This window comes from Spea bombifrons, chromosome 5 (assembly GCF_027358695.1).
Source record: "Spea bombifrons isolate aSpeBom1 chromosome 5, aSpeBom1.2.pri, whole genome shotgun sequence".
NCBI lineage: Eukaryota > Metazoa > Chordata > Amphibia > Anura > Pelobatidae > Spea > Spea bombifrons.
This window is the reverse complement of record NC_071091.1, coordinates 69785084-69807991: the sequence shown is the minus strand read 5'-3', so window position 1 is coordinate 69807991 and position 22908 is coordinate 69785084. Positions and strand designations below refer to the sequence as shown.

The 22908-nt window shown below is 40.6% G+C and overlaps 1 protein-coding gene across 2 annotated transcripts in view; it reads right to left on the bottom strand.

Moving 5' to 3' along the window:
- Positions 1-1770: 1770 nt before the first annotated feature.
- PARD6G (par-6 family cell polarity regulator gamma) overlaps positions 1771-22908 on the bottom strand; it is a 38010-nt gene continuing 16872 nt past the window's right edge. The window contains exon 3 of one of the 2 annotated variants that reach the window (XM_053467103.1): positions 1771-3908. In XM_053467103.1, the coding sequence (XP_053323078.1) occupies positions 3049-3908 (860 nt within the window). In that variant the 3' untranslated portion in view covers positions 1771-3048. Of the gene's footprint in view, positions 3912-22908 lie in introns of both variants that reach the window. The other variant, XM_053467101.1, reaches the window with a different exon arrangement.

The following is a 22908-nucleotide window of genomic DNA, read 5'->3' as shown; positions in this document are numbered from 1 at the left end:
CAGCAGGTAATGCTAGCAGAATGCTTGGTTGTATATGGAGAGGTATCTCCAGAAGGATATAGATATGTTGGAGAAAATTCAGAAAAGGGTTCAAGGATTACAGCATAAAACTTACCAGGACAGGTTAAAGGATCTTAACACATATAGCCTGGAAGAAAGACTTGAGAGAAACATCGAAATACTTAAAGGGAGTCAACAAGATAAAGGAAGAGAGTTTATTTAACCCCTTAAGAACAATGGGCGGTCCCTAAACCCATTGAAAACAATGCATTTTGAGCCTGTACATGTACAGGCTTTGACATTAAGGGGGTTAAAAGGAGAAATGCTAGCACCACAAGAGGACATAGCCATAAGCTAGAGGGGCAAAGGTTTAAAAGTAACATCAGGAAATATGACTTTAACGAGAGGGTTTTGGATGTATGGAATTGCCTTCCAGCAGAAGTGGTAGATGTTAATACAGTGAAGGTGTTTAAGCAAGCATGGGATAGGCATAAGGTTAAGATAGATATACGGCCAGGGACTAAGGAAAGTATTCAGAGGTTAGGCAGACTGGATGGGTGGAATGGTTGTTATCTGCCTTCACTTTCTAGGTTTCTATGTGTAATAAAACTAAGAGTATTTTTCCCAATTAAGATGCCCAATAAATTATGCCTGTACATCATATGTATCATACATAAAAATGCACCAATTAAAATAGTAAAATTCTTTGATGTACCGTATAAATGAAATACCATCTGGTGTTGCAAAATACTGAAATGGCTTTAAGCGAATTCAAAGCAAAATCCGGGCAGTCTTCACGCCAGACTCAGGCAACTGCACCAAAGAAGGGGCTATTACGCCACAGTATGTCCTCAATGTGTGAAAGTAGTTCTGGCATCCACCAGGGGTCCAACAGAAGCCTCTGCAACGCCCAAGAAGTCAATGCCTACATTAACAAGTGCAGAGGAGGCAAGAAAGATCCAATCTGTCTGGGATACCAATTGGTATAGGCTCAACCCGAGAACCAGTTGTATATGGTTTTTAATGGTAGGTTTTTTTTTTTTTTAATAAGTTTTCTTCCAACACAAACAAAAAGACACAGGTAAGAGACCAAAACTACATTTTACTACTTTTGCTTTTTTTGTTAAATAATTATTTCCCTCTTACTTGTTCAGCATAGCCACATAAGTTTTGTGTTTGTGTGTTTTTTTCTTCTGGAGGATCATGGCTTTCCTTTGAAACCATGTCCATCCATATTTAATCTACTGGGTGGAGGACGTTAAGGGACATTTATTTTTTACTTCATTCTGTTCTGGTGAATAGATTCCTCAATTTTGTGTGTGTTTAAGGTACTCTTGCTTTACAAAAAAGATTGTAAGCATCCATTTTGAGCAATTGTACAGGGCTTATTGATTTCACTTCTAAGAAATTAGTATCTGATGATGTACCCAAATTGGATACGATGGAGTTTATTCACCAAAACGATAGTTTCACTTCATGAAGGTCCAACCCCGGTAAGCTTCTGCTGCAGGAAGAGCTTGGTTAGCTGCTCCAGCCAGTTCTTGTAGGAGAAACTTGCTAGTTATTATGCTTCCTATAGAACACATGAAGAGAGAAAGCGGAAAGCACATCTCTAAGGTAAATGCTCCCTTTTGCAAATGAAGTCCTCTCTATTTTTGAACTACAGATGGCAACCGGGTATAAAAAGGTATAAAGCTTTAAATTATTATATATTATATTTTTTAGCTTGTACAAATAAGAAAACAACCCAAAAAACACGGAAACAGAATGTTACTTTGAGCTACAAAAACAATGGAATGTGTTTGCTTCTTTATTGAAATCACTGAATATATTCTTTGATTTTTCCCAACACAAAGAAAGAAAAAAAAGGGAGGGGGCACAAAGCTATTTAAACAAACAAGACATACAAGACACAAAAGATGAACACTTTGCTTCTGCATGATCGATACAAAAGTGTATACATTACAAGTCAGTGTTTCTGTCATGATTTACCTACAGTTCATTCCCAAGTTCTTGCAATGCAATCCTTTACATGGGTACAACTCAAAGAAGATGGCTGTATCTGGGCAGCGTTAAGATTTTTCCTATAACCATCAGTTAAAAGTCTGTCCAGCAGGACATTAATTATATTTTTTTCTAATAGTAAAAATACATTTTAAGGTGAATAATACTGAGTGAAGGAAATCAGTAAACCGACAATGGTTGAGATCTGTGCCATTCATTCATACGGCAGGCATTTGATGTCTTTAAGTGTCCGAACCCTAATTCCACAGTGTAACGTTATCTGAATAACCAAAGTCTCTCATCTTTAATATGAAGCTTAAATCGATCTCTCTGTGTTGGCCATACAATGAAAATGAACACAATTCTGGTAGAGAATGTAACACATACCACAATATTCAGACGAACAAGCGAAACAATACAAAACATGAAGCAGCCCAACCTGAGGCACCAAAGAAGTTTCTCCGCTACCACAAGAAAAAATTGTTTTTACAGAGTGTACCACTGTTGACCAGCAAGTGGCGCTGTTAAATCACGAAATTCTGATGATTACCTTGGCTCTGTTGCAAAAAGAAAAAAAATGGTTGGGCCAATAAACTGCTTTTAAAAACATGGTTGTAGAAAAAGTTAATTTTTTTTAATATCATTTTTAAATTAGAAAATATAAATCAGCAGCTATAGTCAAACATTTCTTCCATATCTTAAGTAAGCTGCACTGCTAGTACCACAGAACCAATCAATATGCACACAATGCAGCTCTTCTTATTCCTACGTTAAAACGATGGTTTAGTTCATTACGAAGCAGGGTAAAAGTTCAATACGAAGAGATGCTTTGGTAAACTAAGTGCAGTCCGGAATGCAGAGTGATTTTGTTTTCCACTAAAACCAGTGCTGTCCTGCACAGACACGGGTCCAAAAGGCAAGTAACACAGCCTATACGAAGAGTATAAATATACTTCAGTTTGTTTAACGAGTACCATTGTAACCATCATTTGTCTGCCTCAGGTAAGTGATCAGTTCCTAAAAACTAAAAAGCAGTGCAGTTCCCTAAAGAGTAATAACTGTGCCATCTTCCTCAATTCCTCCCTTGGGAATCACTAAGCTGTTCCTGGGGTCGGATTTTAAACTGCTTAGTATTTTGTGAATGCTTCCGTTACTTTCTCGGCCTGAATGGTTAAGAACCAAGTCTCTTTCCAATTTGTGACTCAGGCTGCTCCCGTTGATTCGGGACAGACTGCCCGAGGGTAGACTGTGAGATTTCGGAATGTTACGCGGTTCAATGTTACCCTCGATAACGATATCTGCATCATCGTCGCTCTCCATTTCATCTGGGTTGAAGTTCTGTAGAAGGTGAGCCGATGGAAGACTGTGGTGGCTGGCAGTGCTGTCTGTGGATTGCCCAGAGCTACCAGACATTCGGCTGCTCCGGATAATATTGTTCCTTTGGTTTGCAGGTTTGACTGTGATTATTAGGTTGTGGCTGTTTGCTATCATCATATCTGTAACCTGATCGAGAGTTTTTCCTGCCACTTCTATACCGTTTACTTCTAGAACTTCATCATTCACAGCTAGTAATCCTGTGCTTTCAGCCAAACCTCCAGGTACCATCCTAGAAATGAATATGCCTGGAACTTTCTCCAAACCATGAGGGGTGACCCTGACACTGGTTCCATCACGAATGTAGAAACCAAGGGGCTTGTCACAGCCATGCCGGTACAGTCTGACCCGTCTGTGCGTTTCTGGAAGTATATCCACATCAATGATTGAGGACACTGGCCGGAAGTCATGGGGCATACTGATATTAATATGAGGTTTCTTGTGACGCAAACTGTCATTGCGGAGAGCCACCAAGGCAATCTTCTTCTTTCTGTTCAGCGTTGATGTCCCAAAAGTGTTATAATCTACCTCTTCTGAAAATAAAGAGGAAAAAGGTATTAGTAATTTAAGTACAAAGAAACTATTTCTAAAGGATTAAAAACATACCATATGAAAATAGGTCTTTAGTTTTAAGTTTGATATACATTATTCTACTTCTTAGACAGATGAACCAATTAATTTATCGTTTGAAATTACACGGCGTATAATATTTAATAATAATTAAGCTTGCCAACTATTATGCTTGCTAGAGCGGATGCTCTATTGCACAGCGACGTAGAAGTTTCTTATTTCGGAGTAACAGTAATCCTGTTTCACAATTAAGTTTTTTTTAATAGGACTATGCCAACAGGTTTAAGAGAAATACAGTACTGTTAAAGGTTCATTTCATTTTCTTGGCAGTGATAAAATATTCTATTGTACAGTTTACATATTTTTTTAAAGCAACAGATACCTTTTAAAATCATATATACATATATATATATACACATACATGCATACATATATATATATATACATATATATACACACACACACATATATATATACATACATACATACATACATATACACACACACAAACACACACCCCATGGGGAGACGTATGTTACCTTCCTGCCCCATTATCTTATCTTTTGCCCTATTGTTACGTTGCTGAGTTTTGTTGATTGGGTCAGGCAGCATTTATAAGTAAAATTGAGAGAACTTCAGTACAGGAAACTGATTAGATAAGTGTTGGATTCTGTCACTAATCTCAGTTTCCTCAAATTAAGCCTTGAAATGAACTCCAAAACAATTATAGGCAGTACTTTGTCAAACAGTAGTAGTAGTTTTAATAAATGGATTTATTAATGCTAAAAGCTGCAGCCGGGTGCCAGGTAGCCATGTGACAAGAAATCACTTCCTGGCTCCTGGGGTTTTGCTGGACAAGGGGGTAGCACTGGCCAGGACCACCATCAGGGAATCCGGGGTCTCCTTGCTTGGCTGCAGGGGGTGGACTGAGTCGGATGCCCCAAGGTGCCCAGCGAGGTCACGTAACGAGCATTGTGTGATCCTGCTGTGGTAGAGAGGCAGTAGCACATACAATGTAAATAGTGTGTGTTTACTGTACAGTAGTGCCAGAGTTAGTGAGTGTGTGCATATATATATATATATATATATATATATATATATATATATATATATATATATATATACACACACATACACACATGAACACAAACACTGCCTCTGGCACTATATAAATTATAATAGTGTGTGTGCGTATATATGTGTATAGTGAGAGTCAGTGTGTGTGCAGGTGTAAAGGGGTGTGGTGTTTCGGGATATATTACTGTGTGGCCTGAGTGTGCATATGTATGTCAGCATTTAGTGTTAGTGTGTGTGTGTGTGTGTGTGTATTAGTGTATGGTGTTAGTACAAGTGTGTGTCATCTTATGGTGTTAGTTATGCCTAGGAGATGAAGACCAGAAGACCGGTTGAAGGACCGCGCCATTTCATATTCCTTTAAATATATGAAAATAAAACCATCATTGGGGAAAATAAGCTCCCAAATTTGCCAACCCCTGCATTTAAATGCATATGACAGCCAATGAGTTCATTTATATTTCAAAATGCAAAACCCACCATATGCATTTGCCCCTTAGTCCGCCCAATTTTCTGCTGTGCCACGTGATATACTTACGGCCAGTCAGACCCCCTGCACATGTGTTGAAAGCACTCCCATTTATCTCAATTGAGGTGCTTTTCTGTGGCCTGAAATGTCAGACCATGGAGTAGGCAGGATTCTGCAGCTCTGGAGCTGCAGCCTCTAAAAAAGGTAAGCCTCATGCAGTGGCGGAACTACCGGGGTCGCGACTGCGACCGGGCCCTGGAGTTCTGCCAGTCAGGGGGCCCAAGGGGTGCAGAGCGGTTGCTGAAAACGACCGCTCGGCAACTCTTGGGGCCCCCTGACTGACAGAAATCCAGGATGCCTCCGCTCCCTGCCACTGCTGCCGCCGCCTCCGCCACCTGCCTCAGCGCTGCCCAGAGTGCAGTTTTGGGAGCGTGAGGCCTTTGTCTCGGGTGCCGGCGCTTCACGCTGAACGCCGGCATATGACGTCATATGCCGGCGCTCAGCAGTGAAGCGCCGGCACCCGAGACGAACGCCTCATGCTCCCAACACAGGAGTTGACGGTAAGTGACCTACAAAGGGGGGGTAGGGAGGGAGTGTGTAGATCATGAGAAGGGGGGTGGGTAGATTGTGAGAAGGGGGGTGGGTAGATCGTGAGAAGGGGGGTGGGTATTTCGTGAGAAGGGGGAGGGTAGGGAGGGAGAGGGTAGATCGTGAGAAAGGGATAGATGGGTTGGGGGTGGGGGGGGCCCTTAACAGATTCTCGCACCGGGGCCCTGAGGTTTCTAGTTACGCCCCTGGCCTCATGAAGAGATGTGGGAATGCCTATTTATGTAGGCTTTGTTCCATACGCCTTAAAACCAAGACCCTCCTCCCCGAGTTAAAAAATTGTATTGAATGTCTAAACCAAAAATTTTGTTAGACAAATACACCGATTGAAAAAGAAAAAGCCCAAGCTATGGCAAAATCACAAACACACAAAGACAGTGCGGGTCATGGAAGTGAAGCAACTGCTGGGGATCGCTCAAAGAATGCGTATCAGCCCAACTGTCAGGTTTGGTTATGTCCAAAGCACAAAGTGAACATTATGAGGATTAACGAATAAACAGCATGCCGTGATACAATGGCAACACATACAACATCCAGCAAGAAATGGAAACAATGGGAAGCTAAAGAAAACTATGCTATTTATCTCCTGAATGTTGCCTCTTCCAGGGGAGGAACAAGGAGCAAATCACAAAGGAAACATACATTGGGATTTTCATCTGCTCACTCATCTCGGTGATATAACACCCATTCCAGTCTGGAACTGTGACGTGCTTTGTATGACTCCTACAAAAACCAACGTATCCGTATAAAGTTGTTATGTATGTTTTAACATTGGTCTGGGCAAGACGCCATGCAGCAAATGGCTGGCACCCAAGAATGTGAGACACGTCTGCCTTATTTATTACTAAATGAGCAAGACAACTTTAAAACTAAAGCCATTACTGTTAATACATTTAGCATTAATGTAATTGCAGGGGGATTCCTGCACTCTGACCTGGTCCACGCCATGGCCCCAGTGTTCTGACTGAGGTTGGGCAACGTGCGGCAATCATCCACCCTCACTGACACTACGCGTTTGGATATAGTATCACTTGTTGTCATTTCCCGCTGGTAGTGTCAGTGAGGGAGGATGGTTGCCACATGTTGCCGAACCTGATCAGATCGCCACTCAGTGAGGGAGCTACAGGCCAAGAGAAACATACAGGAGGTAAGTGGAGGATACGACAAGCACTGTATGTAGTATATACGTGTATATCTTAAGAATTCCACCAATCACTTCCCGCTGCCTTCTTTCTCTCAGATAGTATGGACAGCGTCTAACATACTGTCGGATCCTTACTGTCCGACGAGTGGAATTGGCAGTATAAATGGTAATGGTGCCAACCAATGGACAAAAAAGACGCCCAACGCTGAAAGCAAAATCTAATATAGGGCCGAGCAGAGCACGTTGGCGCCCGGCTTCACCGCTAGTCGAATTGTGGACCTATTTGAAACCAGCTCTGCCAGAGAGGATTCACTAATCCACATCATATCAATGATTTCAGGTTCAGCTTTAATAAATATAAAATCTGCGTGACAGACCCCTTTATATTTAACACTGCTCCTCATTAAATATAGATTTAATGAACCCTCCACTAGAAATTGTTACTTTTATTTTCAGTTTCATAGGTAGAGATTAACATTTTACCAAGATTGATATCAAGAGTTGTATACGGTAAGTTCAGTCAATGTTTACGGAAAGACAAATGTAAAGGCTGGGGCTACATGACTAACCGAGGCAGGTGCCAACAGATGCTAATCACCCTTTCTGGTAGGAGAAGGAAGGGCTGCCAGAAACTGGACACCTGTGTATCTGACATGCTGAAGGTCAGGCTTTGACAAGGCCAGCTCAGCACCCTGTAGAAGTTGTACTCTTGTATTGTGACGCCGCCCTGACCTCGTCACAGACGGCTCTGCAACACGAAGAAGCCATAGGTCTCTAGTTTTAAATGGCTAAACAGACAACTGCTAACTGCATGTCCCTTGTAATGTATCCTCCAGTGCTGGTTCTAAACAATTTTACCTGCTCAGCCCAAACAATATTTTAACTAAATAAAAGGACTGTAACATATCTTACCTGTAGTGCGATGATAACGCTACAAAGCCCAAAATTACTTACGATAGTCCTGAATACATTTTCCAGTAGACTTACTAACTCTGTACAATTAATTGTGGCTATTGCATTATGGCAACAACCAATGAAATGTTGTCCTGTTGGTTGCTATGGCAACAAGACAACTTTTTAAACTTTTCCTCAGAGTTACTTTTTAAGATAACGTTAACGCAATTAGATGAGGACCTAAACCAGACAGGCAAAATCGCTTTGCTTAAGTCTCAGGGTAATAAATAAAAGTATGCTTACCGAAGGCACGAAACCATAGCCAGGGAAACATTTTTTTATTCTTTACCCAGCGAACAGGATTTACTACACATACCAGACTTCTTCATCTCAAAGAGCAAGCATCAACAACAAAATGAGAGGTACCAAGCTATTTCCTGGCACAGTTCAACAGTGCAACGTTAATACAGGCAAAGCATAAAACAACATTCCCACCAACGACAGGAAATTTCAAATACTTTTGGCACCTTGCGCATGATCCCAACACAGATTTATTATTCCCCAGACCAACCATTTAGAAATAACGTTTGCTTTCCTTATGGTCGTTTTGGAAAAATGCCATAGTGATGAAGGCAGGTCTAAAAAAAAAAAAAACAAAAAAAAAAAAAACACAATACAGCTAAAAAATTAATTCTTTAACCCTTTAAGGACAATGGGCGGTCCCTAAACCCATTGAAAACAATGCAATTTGAGGGGTTAAAAACACTGACTCTCTTACTGATGTTTCTGTTTCTATATTTATTACTGCCCCTCCTTTTAGGAAAAACATATTATGGCTTTGCTTGGCGATGGTGCTGGCTTTACTAAATCTGAGTCATTTAATGGTCCAACAACTCGAAGGAATGCTGCCGCGTGAAGAATGGCTTGCCATCTGGGACTGTTAAAAGCGAAGTCATCAAAATGGACGACACAACATAAAACTACCTACAGGTTGTGTTAATAAACCATGTGATATTTATAGTTATTCCTCCTGTCTTTTCTGCTGATGATATGGTGTATCCCAGAGGTCAAATCTGGAGCATTTCCAGGTACAAGGCAACAAAATCATCACAAGTGTCCATCTTGCCATATATAAGAAGGATCTCCATATGAGCGCAGGTGAGTCACCTTCTGACCGATTCACCTTCTGACTGATTCACCTGTGCTCTTCAGAGGAGATCCTAAAAGCTATTATAAAAGCACTCAATGTGCCCGAACAACCCTATCCAATCCGCATGTACCTTTTACAAATCAATACATTATATTTAGCACCATTATACTCAACACAGCTGTCCCATAAGAAACATTTTTCAGGATTTTTCTTTTGAATATCCAAGTTTAGCACAAAACGAGAACTAGATACTTAGTTTGCCTCCAGCTCTCAACAACTGGATGTGTAATTCCTGTTCTAAGGTATTCTCAGGAGCATGTTTCATTATATCAGAACCATCTGTTTTAGTGTTCTACGATAAGCACAGATGTGAATGTTACAAACTTACATATATGGCTCATTATATATTATACATATATGGCTCATTATATATATATCAATAAACACACACATACATACATGCACACACACGCTCATACATATACACTGAAAAAAACCACATGTACTTGAGACTTAATGACTAATTACAAATAATCCCATACCAACCCAGCTAGCGATAGTAACCGGCTAGAGACCCTAAATTAAAGACCTATGAAAAACTACAGAAGAAAGCACTGCTCACTGCTTACACAGCTGTTTTTTTTAAGGAGTGCCTGCCAGATGAAAAATACCAACTCTAAGCCAGATAAGTTTATATAAACACATTGCATTCCTCAGATTGCCAGTTTCTGAGAAGGGACAATTGGTTTTAAGGCTTTGGTCTGGAGTCCAGTAATTGACATCTGTGGAAAAACACATCAAAGACAGATTTGCCCCCACTAAGAGGAAAATGACTCCAGGCAGCTTGGGAGCCAGGCCAATACAGATGTGTCATCCCTTTAAACTACTAATGACTGGCTAGTAACGTACACCAAGCACCACCACCACCGAGCGCATCTATCTTTATCTGCACACAAATACCTTCAGTCTCAGCTCATTTATCAACATGTCTCATGTCGGTTAAGATGCCCACGTGGGAAAATGGACTCCCTGGTAACAGCATAACATTGATCACCATACATACCAACACTATGGCCAAACTGTTCCAAACTCCAGTTTGTTTATTTCATAGAATTATTACCAACATTTTTATCTGAAAAATACAGAGTGTATGGCTATGCAATCCCACCCTAGGTTAGGGTCATGCTATGGCCATTCTCATGATATACATTTGCTATGTTACTAGCAACTCATTCATACACTGCTACAGATATGCTGGTACTTTAAAGACAATGACATTTGGCCGTGGCTAGATCTTCTGCGCTAGCTTTCACAAAACTAAAATGATGAAGTTGACATACAAAGCCTCTTGCCCACGCAAACCATTTTATCTTTCCTACAATTGCAACGGATAATACCATTTTAAACCAGCTCTGCTAAATAATTTACATGTTGGCGGTTTTAAAGACTGTTGAAAGCAAACCTAGTGTGTGCTATCCCACTCGGCATTTAACCCCTTAAGTCACAAAGAATCCAGGAAGAAGATACTCACCCCACCCATGTTAAAAGCTTCCCGGTTTCTTTCTTCCAATAGGAAAGTCTCCATAAACAGCTAATTTTTTTTTTTTTTTTTTTACTTTGTTGGGTGATTTTAAAAAAGACGCAGCCAGTGCAAAAATCCTGCGGGGAAACCAAGTCTGCGAGCCAGATCAGTAGGGTTTCCCACACTCGATCAGAAACAGGCACCTGACCAATCTAGAGGAAGGCTGGAGGCTTTATTCCAGCTGGCTTCACACACAAACACAACTTCATACAGCCCTCCAGCACAGCAGCCTGCAGCGACATATCAACAGAATATGGCCAACTCGTGTGGGAAAAATATTCCAGCATAATGAGAATTAAAAGAGACAGTACGCGTACTAAGAATTACGGGGGGAAAAAAACCCAAAAAACTATAGACTGAACTATAATTACTTGTTAGATTTCTACCAGATTCAACTATACCGTGCAGATCTTCATGAACATCAGAAAGCCTAGAAGGAACCTGCGTGGCATTTAAAACCAAGATGAGCTTCCAAAAACAAAAACCAGGACCATTATTGAAGGCAACTCCACCTTGGAGAAGAGGCATCCACCTTTCACTAAGGAAGACCCTTAACCCAAAAATTGTACAGCCAAAAACGTTAGAATGTTTTCTATGTCAAAAATGGGTATTTTGTTATTCTTTAAATCAGGCCTGTTTTCATGGATAAATCCTCTGACGCATGCCATTATTTAGATATTTTTTTAAATATACACAGTTTGTCTTTTTTATAGAGAAAAGTGTCCATTCCATTGAGATAGCGAGTGAGCTCTCAAAACTAATAAAAGCCAAGGTCGCAGCCTTCCACACGTGGCCTTAAAATGTATATTTAATTGGTATAACAACTGGGCTAAATCAGTGTTTATACAGGCAGAGTAACCCCAAATCTAAATTTAATTGGAATATGTCTACTGCAGAATTAAACCAACACAAGCGATACACCTTTAACTCTTGCATCATGTGACATATTGCATGTTCCGTTAATTACAGTCACACAATTGTTTTTGGGCTGAAAAGGTTTAAAACCTATTTTTCCTACAATTACTCAAGAGGAATATGGAACATGAAGTTCTGACTGCACACAGGAATGGTAAAAAGTGTCTGAATGGTCACACGTGGAGGACACCCACGCAGGTCGATGCAGTGTAATGTGTGTTCTCGCATACACCAAGAAACTCCCTCCGGGGCTAAACACTGCCTTTGAAGCAAATAAACAATTTGAGTTCCAACCTGTGACTATGGAAAAGCAATTTAACCTCTGCACCTTAAGTAGTAAGGCTGTAACTTCTTCAGGAACTCTGCGTGCAACTTTCCGTGTATCAGAAAAATGTCCAGATGCAGAAAATCAAAGACAAATGGTAACTTTACACAATATTATTTAGGAGTGATAAACAAGCTCATTTCCACTTCAGACCACGGGAAGAAAGCATTCCATTATTACTTCTTGCACTAGGCCTGTCTTACTGTGCAGCTCAACAAACCCGGGTCACTGTGGAGATTAGGATTTGCTTTCTGGTAGCGGACATTTCACCTGTTGGATGCCGAGTCGCTCCTAATAGAGGTGGCTTTATAAGGTGCCGGATTTTTTGTCTTTTTTCAAGGAGCGGCTAGGTAGACATGTGCTCCAGGGGGGCTGTATTCACATACAACAGGTTGCACTCATAAGACTTACCCAAGCACCCATATTGCACCCCAATGACTTGCCCAAACACCCATATTACACAGATAAGGACCCAGGTTGCATGCACTTCATCGCCAGCAGAATTGCAAGGGAGCAGTGAGACAGAGGTCTGAACACACCTCACACTCCCTTACTTTTGGGCCAGTTAGAGGTGATCTCCCCAACTGGCCCCGATTCTCCTGCTACGGGCAGTCCAGCCCCATTCATCCAATCCGGGAGAGGGTGTGCCTGGTTCACAGAGAAGGGGACGAAGAAAGAAGACAGAAGAAACCGAAGAAGGCAAGAGAAGAAGTGGAACCGGGGACACGAAAGGGGTTGCTGAAGAAGGTAGGGAAACATTAAGAACAAGGGAATTACCCTGAGACTTGGGACCTCTGTGTGCTAGTTTTGCAACCCCCTGATGAGTGGCAACCAAAGCGGACCAGCCACTCTATTTAACGATACTTACAGCCTTCGGACAGTTCAGGCCAATGAGGAGAGTAGTTTGTTATTGCTTAGGGGCGTGTACCTTTTTTGAAGGTACATTGGAGTCCATAAAAGGCTTACTCCTGCCATATTTTCATGTAAAATACATATTTGAGTCAACTTTGTAAGAACATTTTACTGTATGTAAACAGATGCAGGTATTCTTCAGTTATTGGTCTCATTTAACTCTTCCCGGCTGTACTGAAACTAAAGAGCATGTCTCAGTATGCCCCTTGGTTTTCCAGTGGCATGCATGCGATCCGAAAACTGATGCTTTGCTAGCAAACATGCGACTGGCTGCTGCATCCGTGAATTCTATGGCAGTGCCACTGAGCATGTGCAAGAAGCACACGTCTGCCGCCTGGTTTCTGTTAAATGAGACCGATTAAAGAATATATATAATAAGAATGCACTTATATACATGTGGTAAAATACAGTCCATACAAAATGGAATCCAATATATATTAAAAAATAAAAAATATTATTTTGAAGACTAGATTGATCCTATAAGCTGGTCATCTGAAATGATTCTTAGTTCTAATGAAACTATATTCACTGTAGATAGAGTCAGATGGTAACTGTGGATAGAGGGGGCAACATTCACAAGCTTGAGTTTAAAATGTATATTTTACTAAACATATAGAGATTTCAGCATGTTTGTCCTTTGCGTGCCAGGCCCATAATAAAGACTCTGCTGGGTTTGTGTGATGTAAAGGTTTATAAGCTACATGTCTGTACAGGAAGATGCTCAGCTCACAGAAATCAGGAGCTTGCAGCCCACACACCTCATGTAAGCGTCCAGCCCTTCCCTTCAGACATAAACACACACAGGATGCAGCTCAAGCAGGAGATTCGGGATCGTTCTCATCTACACGCGTGTTAGATATCCTTCTAGAAGGATCTGCGTAATGACTGTAGTGGTTAGAGGAATGGTTTACACAAGAAACAGACAAATGCAAAATGGGTCACCTATAGGGGGGGGTCTCTATTTTGGATTATGTTGCCACCTGATTAGGATACATAAAGTCCACTGGTAGTTCGCTATTGGTTCTTTGTGGAACACAACATACTTATGTCTTTACACTGTGAAACACTTAAAAGGCACAGCATTTAAGAAAAATAAAACACGATCTTTTCTCCTAGAAGAAAAGGAGGGAAAAAAAAAACTAAAAACAATGTACAGCTTTGAGGATCATAACAGAACATGCTTTAATTGAAGACGTTTGTATACTATGGAGTTAATATGTAGATGTTTATATAAATATATCTGTTAAAAAAATGTGCATGTCAGGAAGCTAATCCAAGCAGAGGCTACAGAAGATTTGGACAACACGTAGGTTACTATGTTGCTGCACAGAGCCAAAAGCTTCAGAGTAAGAAACAAAAGCAAATGACTCCATATCCAACTCTCAGGAAGCACTTTGCACCATGGAAAGGTCTAGGTCAGAGTATGAGAACTCTGAAAGTGCATCTGGTGCAACGTTTGGACTTTTTAATCAACAACTCATTGAGAAGATCAAAGTATGAACATTAGCCCTACTGCTAATGGTGGTCTTGTTTACATGAGACAATAGGTCTCCAGGAATAAAATGTACAGCCTGATATAAACGGTTATCAAATACAAGCTTCAGAACACTAAAAGGTATCCACTAAACACCACGTTTCACATCTGATATAAGCCAGATGCTCTATCCTCTTGTAAACATGTGGTAATGCTTATTGGAGCCCAACATCTGCCAAAATCTTTTGGCAGAGGACACACTGGGACTTCCGCCTCATAATAAAAATAAAAAAAACCCAATGCTTTATAGATCCAGACAATTCTTCCCGTTAAACCTTTCTGGTATCTCCCATTCTTCACACTGAAGCAGAACGTACAGTAAATACAATGAAGGATTTTACATTATTTTTTAAAAAAATATTTGATAATCACTTGTAATAGGATAGAAAAAGCAATTCTCGTGAAAAAGTCGACAGAGTAACCAACAGAAAGTTGGTAGAACCAAACTAGCAACATGGCATTGGCATTTTATTAAATGTTAGACCACATTCATCAGGACAAGATCAAGACTGAATACTGGCCCTGACACTTTAAGCCAGGGCTCTACAAACTCTTTGTGCCAGGTTGGGGAGTTAAGAGGGTAAAGCCACGTTCTGCTTTACAACAGGAACAATATTTTTGCTTTAAGTATTCATGATTTTAATTTTTTAGCACTTCATTTATTTAGCGAAACATACAATATGATGGCAGATGCAAACCATTATATATATATATATATATATATATATACATACATACATACACACACACACACACACGCACACAGTACAGCACAGCACAGCTGAGGATATGCAATCATAACACAGGCTCAATATTGGCAGGTGTTCTATTTGGCCAATACTGCACAAAGCCCCAACCCATCCATGGAGTGTAGTTACTAATTGGTTATAAAATATGCATCAATGCGGGTACACATGAAAAGTCCCTGTGACCACACATTTGTGACGTGCAGCGGCAGAAGCAGCTGAACCCGTGGCATTCAAAGTGTGAGTTTGTTCGAGATGAGCAAAGAGTCTAGGAAATTCTTGTGTTGCGTTACAGATTCCATGCGGTTTCGTGATTATTCATCCATTATATCCAGGTGCTCATACAGGGTGATACAGAACTTATCACAGGGAGCAAAGTGAGTTCATTGCACATCAACACTGAGGTCACTGCACACCTTGATGCATCAAGTAGATTGATTTACATACAAGTCGCAGCACAGCCTTTCCTGACTTACATGCTGTGTTGTGCCTCTGCTCTGTGTGACGATTCCTGACAATATCCATAACCTTTCCTTGAGTTACAAATTTTCCAAACATTCCATATTGATCTCAGTAATCACATCCATGCCGACCGCTCCACCAGAGCTCTCACAGCTGTGTACAGGAGCTGTCACGATTCTGAGGAAAACAACATCAAACAACTGGTCCAGCTAGAGCAAATACCTTCAGACCCATAACTCATAACGTAATGTTGTTATATGTGTTACATCTGGACAACTCTGCTTAGAACTCCAAAGAAATAAGAAAACAAGTGATGGTTTATAAATTCACGTTTATCAACGCATCTATTTCAAGATCAGGAAAAATAGAAAATGCCCAGGTTATATACAGGCATATAGGTGTATTACCCTTTACCAATGAAAGGCAGTGAGAAGGACCATCTGTGGTAGTAAAACGTCACCTTTATCGCCGATTTGAAAATAAATCCTCCGCAACACAGAACAAAACCTCAATAGAACCACTGACGCGTTTCGCCCACATATGGACAGTGACTACTACTCTATTGAAGATTTTTTATTTATTTATTTTTATTGTTTTGTCCTGTGTCACGGGGGAATTTATTTTCAATTTAGCAATAAAGGTGAAGCTTTACTACCACAGATGGTGTATTGCTGAACACTCACGACCCAGGATCCTCTGCTATCCTCTAACAGTCTGGCACTGTTTGAGGAGGTCAGCACCAATTTGGCCCATAATGGTGGGAGAAGAGGGGCTGGTGTGCTGTGGAGGCAGCAGAAATGGCAGTCTGTGCACATATAGAGCACAAAGAAGAAAGGACAGCCATAGAAAGCATACAAACACTAGATACTCTACTGACTACACCGACATACCAACAACCAAAAAAGCCAACAACACATTTTGTACTCCACATGATCATTCGAATGTCATATGATTCTCTGTACAACATGAATACAAGTAAGGTATTTAGGAGGAGAGAACTTCATGATCCACATGTTTTGGGAATTGACATTCAAAGACTTTGAAGCATCCTTAATATCTAAATGTATGTACGTCTCCGTCAACCATTAGAGTGCCTGAGGCACTGCGATGGTTAGCTTGTGCACCTTGCATTTAAAAGTTAAATTATGTTTCATCATACAGTATGTGATTATGAGTTAGCCCAGTACTTCAATAATATTATCTTCCCATCCCCTGATCTTAGATTTTAATTCACCACAAACTTTATGTAAATTGAGAACATGGAAGATGAACCCTGAGATATGGTCAACTTCAAACAATATCAAATATCTAGGATCTTTGTGTAGTAAAATTACAGAAATATTCGGTTACATTGGAAATTCAATCCAACAACCCAGTATAATAATGTGCATAACAGTTTACATTACCTTTTATAAATTCCTTCTTTACAAAACTGTCTATATGTGAACCAGATCATCTTTCTCCAACTTAAAGGTGCTGCAATAGCAAGTATGTTAAGTAAAGAAGCCTTAGCTAGTTATTGTATTTTTTTCAAATTAAATTCAAAGGAGGCGAAACGGTACCTAAGAATGTTTCTGAATATCCAAAGACATGTGCCCGCACATCTGTGTATTAGGGGGGTGAGGGCATAAAACAGTTGAATCTATAAAGGAGAGTTTCAAGGACCCTGAATGGCAAAGGCCACAAATAATCTGAAATAACGACGTTTTTGATCTTTGGCCAGTTCCTTCTACCAGAGGTCTACTGTTTTTTGTATTTATGAGGTCGTTCAAGGAGAAGTCTCATGGGAAGAAAAATTATTTGAGTGTTAAATACAATGCTGACCACGTTTTATTTCTTTCGTTTATCTGCAGGCCTGGAGGCTGCCATTGTCAGCTATGTGATATGTTGGGTGACTTTCCTTGCTCAAACACCACACTATTATTATTATTATCTTTTATTTAACTAGCGCCAACAATTTACGCAGCATATATTCAAGGGGTCTGACAAGATGAGAATTGCAGACGAGAATTGCAGACGAGAATTGCAGTAGACTACATAGTAATGGATAATATACAGCTGCCTGAAAACATGGGGGGGATTTACTGTGTGTGTGTATATTTATTTTTTTTTATAATTTTTTTTTTTTTTTAAATGAAGCACAATATTTTTAATGTGGTGGCAGATATAGATTACTAGCAACATTTGTGATTCTTACTATTACCTGTAATTTGGTTACTATCTCTCCCTAGGCTAACGTATTGGCACTACTGATAAAATGTGACTGAAGGAATGATATATATTGCATTATAAACCCCTCTGGCAGTGAAGGAACACAGAAGCGTAGGCTCATAAAGTGGCCGGTAAGCCCCCTGCATTCCTTGGGCAGGTGAGGGAGAAGCCGTTTTCATAATAGGATAGGCCTGCAGGACTGGGCAGTCTGATGGACTCTAGCACAGATGTTCAAAGCCCTTTCTAATCTTCATGGAGAGGAAGGGAATGTTGGGCTGCACATTCTTTGTGTTTTCGACAGGCTAGCATCTTGTAGGCTTTCGGGACACATGCTCTCCTAAAAAGGTCCGACTCTAGGTGGGGTTTGGAGAACTGTGCGCACTTCTTCAGAAGCCAGGAGAACAACAAGGAGCTGATATCATAGATAAGTCAGTCTGTATTCAGAGCTCACTCACCGGCTTTAGTGAGACAATTCATTTATTAGATGAGGAACTGACAACATTCAGCCTGTGTGGGCAAGCCAAGCCACGCAGCCAGTAAGATAGATGTCCAAAACACTCAATGCACATACACGCACCACATACATGCACTATACAGTTGTGCCTGAAAACCAAAATTATTCTAGACACCACTGTGACTACAAGTGGCATCACAATACACACCTGTGTAGTCAGAATCAGTGTGGTTACTCATCCTCCAAAAAACAAATGCAATGGAAAAAGTCTGCTTCTCCGATCATTAAAAACTTTTCAACCACGCTACACCTGTGTATTTTTTTTTAATAATATACACAAACCTCTTCTATCAGCATGCCAATCCATTTTACAACTATCTAAACTTGTTTGTTATTTCTTTTATTATCAGTATCATTTCTTCACAGATATATACTTTAGTTGGAGGCTACCGTATACGAACAGAAGCCGGTTTCTGGGAAATGTGAGTAACACCTGAATAATTACTTCATTGTCCTCAATTCGCCCCTTTCTTCTTCTCACCCTTACGCACTTCTAAGGCTGCCAAAGTGGAGAGAAATATGTAATTAATAAGTAAGAAATAAATAATACTAAAAAGGTCTGCAATTGTGGAGTTCACTGGGGTCACAGATTTTCTAATAGACCTATTTCTTATTTTAACTCCTAGGTAACATTATACATGTTTATTATGCAAGCCATTAAAATCTCAGATTTGGGAAGGTAACAGGCCCATTTAATGTATAGTATTTCCACTGGCCAGTGCTCGCCTACAGACAGTTGCCATAGAGGGTTGTGGTCCTCTTGGTCAGTGAAAATACGAAGTTTCATCTATTCTGCTGCCAGTAGGATGTAGAGATAAAACATTAAATTCACAATGGAGATTTAACAGAAAGAAAGGGCACGGAAATGGGGAAAAATAGAACACAAACACAGAGAAAGAGATCACAAATTGAGTGCCGGAGCTGTCAGCTGCTCATCACACTTGAGGGATGTCCTCTGCATGAAATGATACAAGTTGGGACTTCTAGTATGAGTGTGTCATCAGGTGACACGTATCCTGGTGTTACACAAACAGGTTATTAAATGTTTGAGTGATGAATTAATCTTCCCGTGACAACATAACCCATTATTGGCAGAAAGACTTGCTCATCCACAAAAAAACAACATATAAAAATGTATTATTATTCATTAAGAGGGTGCTTCCATGACTTCATGAAGTAGCAGCGTTAGGAAGATAGGCTCCAAGGAGCTTGTTTTAGGATTACAGTACATTAAAAAGACTAGTGTAGGCTACAGACCCAAACCCAAAAGGTACTCGACTACCATGCCAATGACGCCTCTCAAAAAAAGAAGCAAAGACTTCTACTAAACACAACCAAAGCAAAGACTTCTACTAAACACAACCAAATGTCCCTTTAAGATTGTCTAATGGTTTTAAATATACTAAAATTCAGTGGAAATGTATAGTAAACCAGGTAAATCCTTGCAAATAATGCACACAATCTGTATTTGCACTCAATGAAACACGAGACCTGACCGTACATTAGAGTTGCTGATAATTTTTAAAAGTTGGCAAATCAACAAAGCTGCAAATGGGGATCGATTCAACAGCGAAAGAGCACCGGAGAAAGACATCAACAGAACAATATGCCTTTTAAATAAATCATTACAAGTTTTTTTTGGTTTTTAAATAAGAGACAGACGATTAGAACATCAAGATCCTTACGCACTGGACCCAAGGGTAACCTAAAAGAAGAAATCCTTTCTAGTGTTTTAGCTTTATTCCCTGAAACCATTCGGCCAGGAATCTGTCAAATACACAGCAAGATAAGCACGACTCAAATTATACAAGAATGGTTACCAGAAAAGAAAAAAAACGAAGTCAAGAAACATAACCACTAGAAAGCTCTTTTAATAAAAGTCTTTGGCGGCAGAGATAACGCTGCACTTAGTAAGTGGGGGGGGGCACTTTGATTTCCCAACTCTGTTTATAAAGCATCTTATACATTTAAGGCGATACTGCTATAATGGTTTTATCTTATTGTTTGGTTATGACCTTTGGGAACATATGCCAGCCATACAAACACTGATCTACAGCTGACCAGCTTTGCCCATGGCTCCTGGATCACCAGCTCTGGAAAAGTAAATTGTTACTTTATAAAAACCTCCAAAAAACTCCAAAAAAAATGTTTGTGTGAAACCCAGATTGCAAAAAGTGCTTTAGAACTTTGATGCTGAATGACACAGTCGGCATCATTCATGAAACATTACGTTGTCAGTGATTCACACGTGAAGGATGCTATTAAACAGAGCCAGATACTGCGGGGGCGCGATGATCACATTCCTGAACTATCAGGGGAAAGCACTGGAAGTGTCTGTTCTTTCAGATAAGGATGCTAATCTATGTCAATAAGGTTTATGTCTCTGGTAGACTAAAGCTATCTGACAGAGTCAAGACAGGAAAAAAGAAACAGGCTTCTCCAATGGACCAAAACACACACACACACACACACACACACACACTAACTCTGGCTGGGCAAGCACTAGCCCAGGGACGTGGTAGATGAGCACAAGCTGGGCATACCAGAAGCAGATTGCAGATAGAGTCATCTGCCTCCATTACCCCAGTTCCCCAATACCCACTTTCACAGATGGAAAGGATAATTTTAGAGCTGAAACAACGAATCGATAAAATCGATAATAATCGATAACGGAAATCGTTGTCGACGATTTCCGTTATCGATTAATCGAGTGATCGATTCGTCGTTGGAGCACTAGGCTCCTTTTACTTACCTCCGCCTGCGTTCCCCGGTTCTGCTCCACGCTCTGCAGTCTCCGCCTTCTTCATGCTACGTGACGACGGAGGTGACGCGCGTCTACTATCAAGTTTGAAGTGGAACAAGTTCGTAGCGGAGGTAAGTACTCTTTATGTCTATTGTCTGTGCGAAACGGGGGGGGGGGGGAGGAGAGAGAGAGAGAGAGAGAGAGAGAGAGAGAGAGAGAGAGAGAGAGAGAGAGAGAGAGAGAGAGAGAGAGAGAGAGAGAGAGAGAGAGAGAGAGAGAGAGAGAGAGAGAGAGAGAGAGAGAGAGAGAGAGAGAGAGAGAGAGAGAGAGAGAGAGAGAGAGAGAGAGAGAGAGAGAGAGAGAGAGAGAGAGAGAGAGAGAGAGAGAGAGAGAGAGAGAGAGAGAGAGAGAGAGAGAGAGAGAGAGAGACTGGGTGCAGAGCAGAGTGGGGGTGGGGGGCATTGCAGGGTGTGAGACTGGGTGCAGAGCAGAGTGGGGGTGGGGGGGCAGGTCAGGGTGTGAGACTGGGTGCAGGGCAGAGTGGGGGTGGGGATGCAGGGCAGAGTGGGGGTGGGGGCACAGTGCAAAGGGGTGGGGGCACAATGCAAGTTGTTTTTAACATCTAGTTCTTAAAATTATTTTAAATAAACGAAAAATTTGCATATTGTTTTTTTTATCCGATTAATCGATTAATCGAAAAAATAATCGGCCAACTAATCGATTATTAAAATAATCGTTAGTTGCAGCCCTAGATAATTTATACATGTGTATGTTACAAAGGGTGGTACACACAGTTATTAGGATGGTCCATGATAAACATGCAATACAATACTTTCTCAGTTGAAATATACAAGCTGACTTTTACCATCAGTCACAGAGAAGATGGAGCAATAGAGGACCCATTTTTACATTGACGGAGATGCCGTCCCCAAGACTTTTAATGTAGATCTACTGGATACCACAAACATTAGTGACAGCCAGTTGGTGTGACTGCTAAAATCTAGTTAATCGTTTATTTGAATATTTGAAGTTAGATTTAGTCAGGTCCACCAACATATCTTCTATTTACATTCCTCATGGGGGGGGTTGTTGAAGGCATGGCTAGAGGCAGAGCTTTGCCAAGACTTTTGTGATAGATGTTTATTTAACTAATCATTATTACACTTTTTCTAAATACCATGAACAATTTAATGTATAACCACGTTTCCATGGTTCCTATACAAAGCATGATTTTTAGGCCTCTCGCGCCCAAACAATATTCTGAGCACATAGAAAAGTGTCACCTCAGGGGAGGAAAGAATAAGAGAGACGCTTGGGAGGAGTGCATTTAGCAAAATGTGGAATTGCATGTTTTATACAAAAAGTGGGCATAAAACTTGACAAGAGCCTATATAAACATACTTAAAAACGTATCAAACCCAAATTAACAAAAGCACTGTTTCTCAGTAACACTTTGATAGGGATATATCACTTTCAGCCCATCATGGAAACAGCATTACATAATGATCACAGCAATCCACAATGATGTGCATGCCTGTTTTCCAAATGACAAACACTTGTTTTTTTTCTTCTAATCTCTCTCCTTCCTTTCCTTTCTCTTCAAAACTCTACCCAGCAGGCCCCCACCCATCACACAACACTATCCAGCAACCCTTCACCTCATCCCCCAAGCACTATGC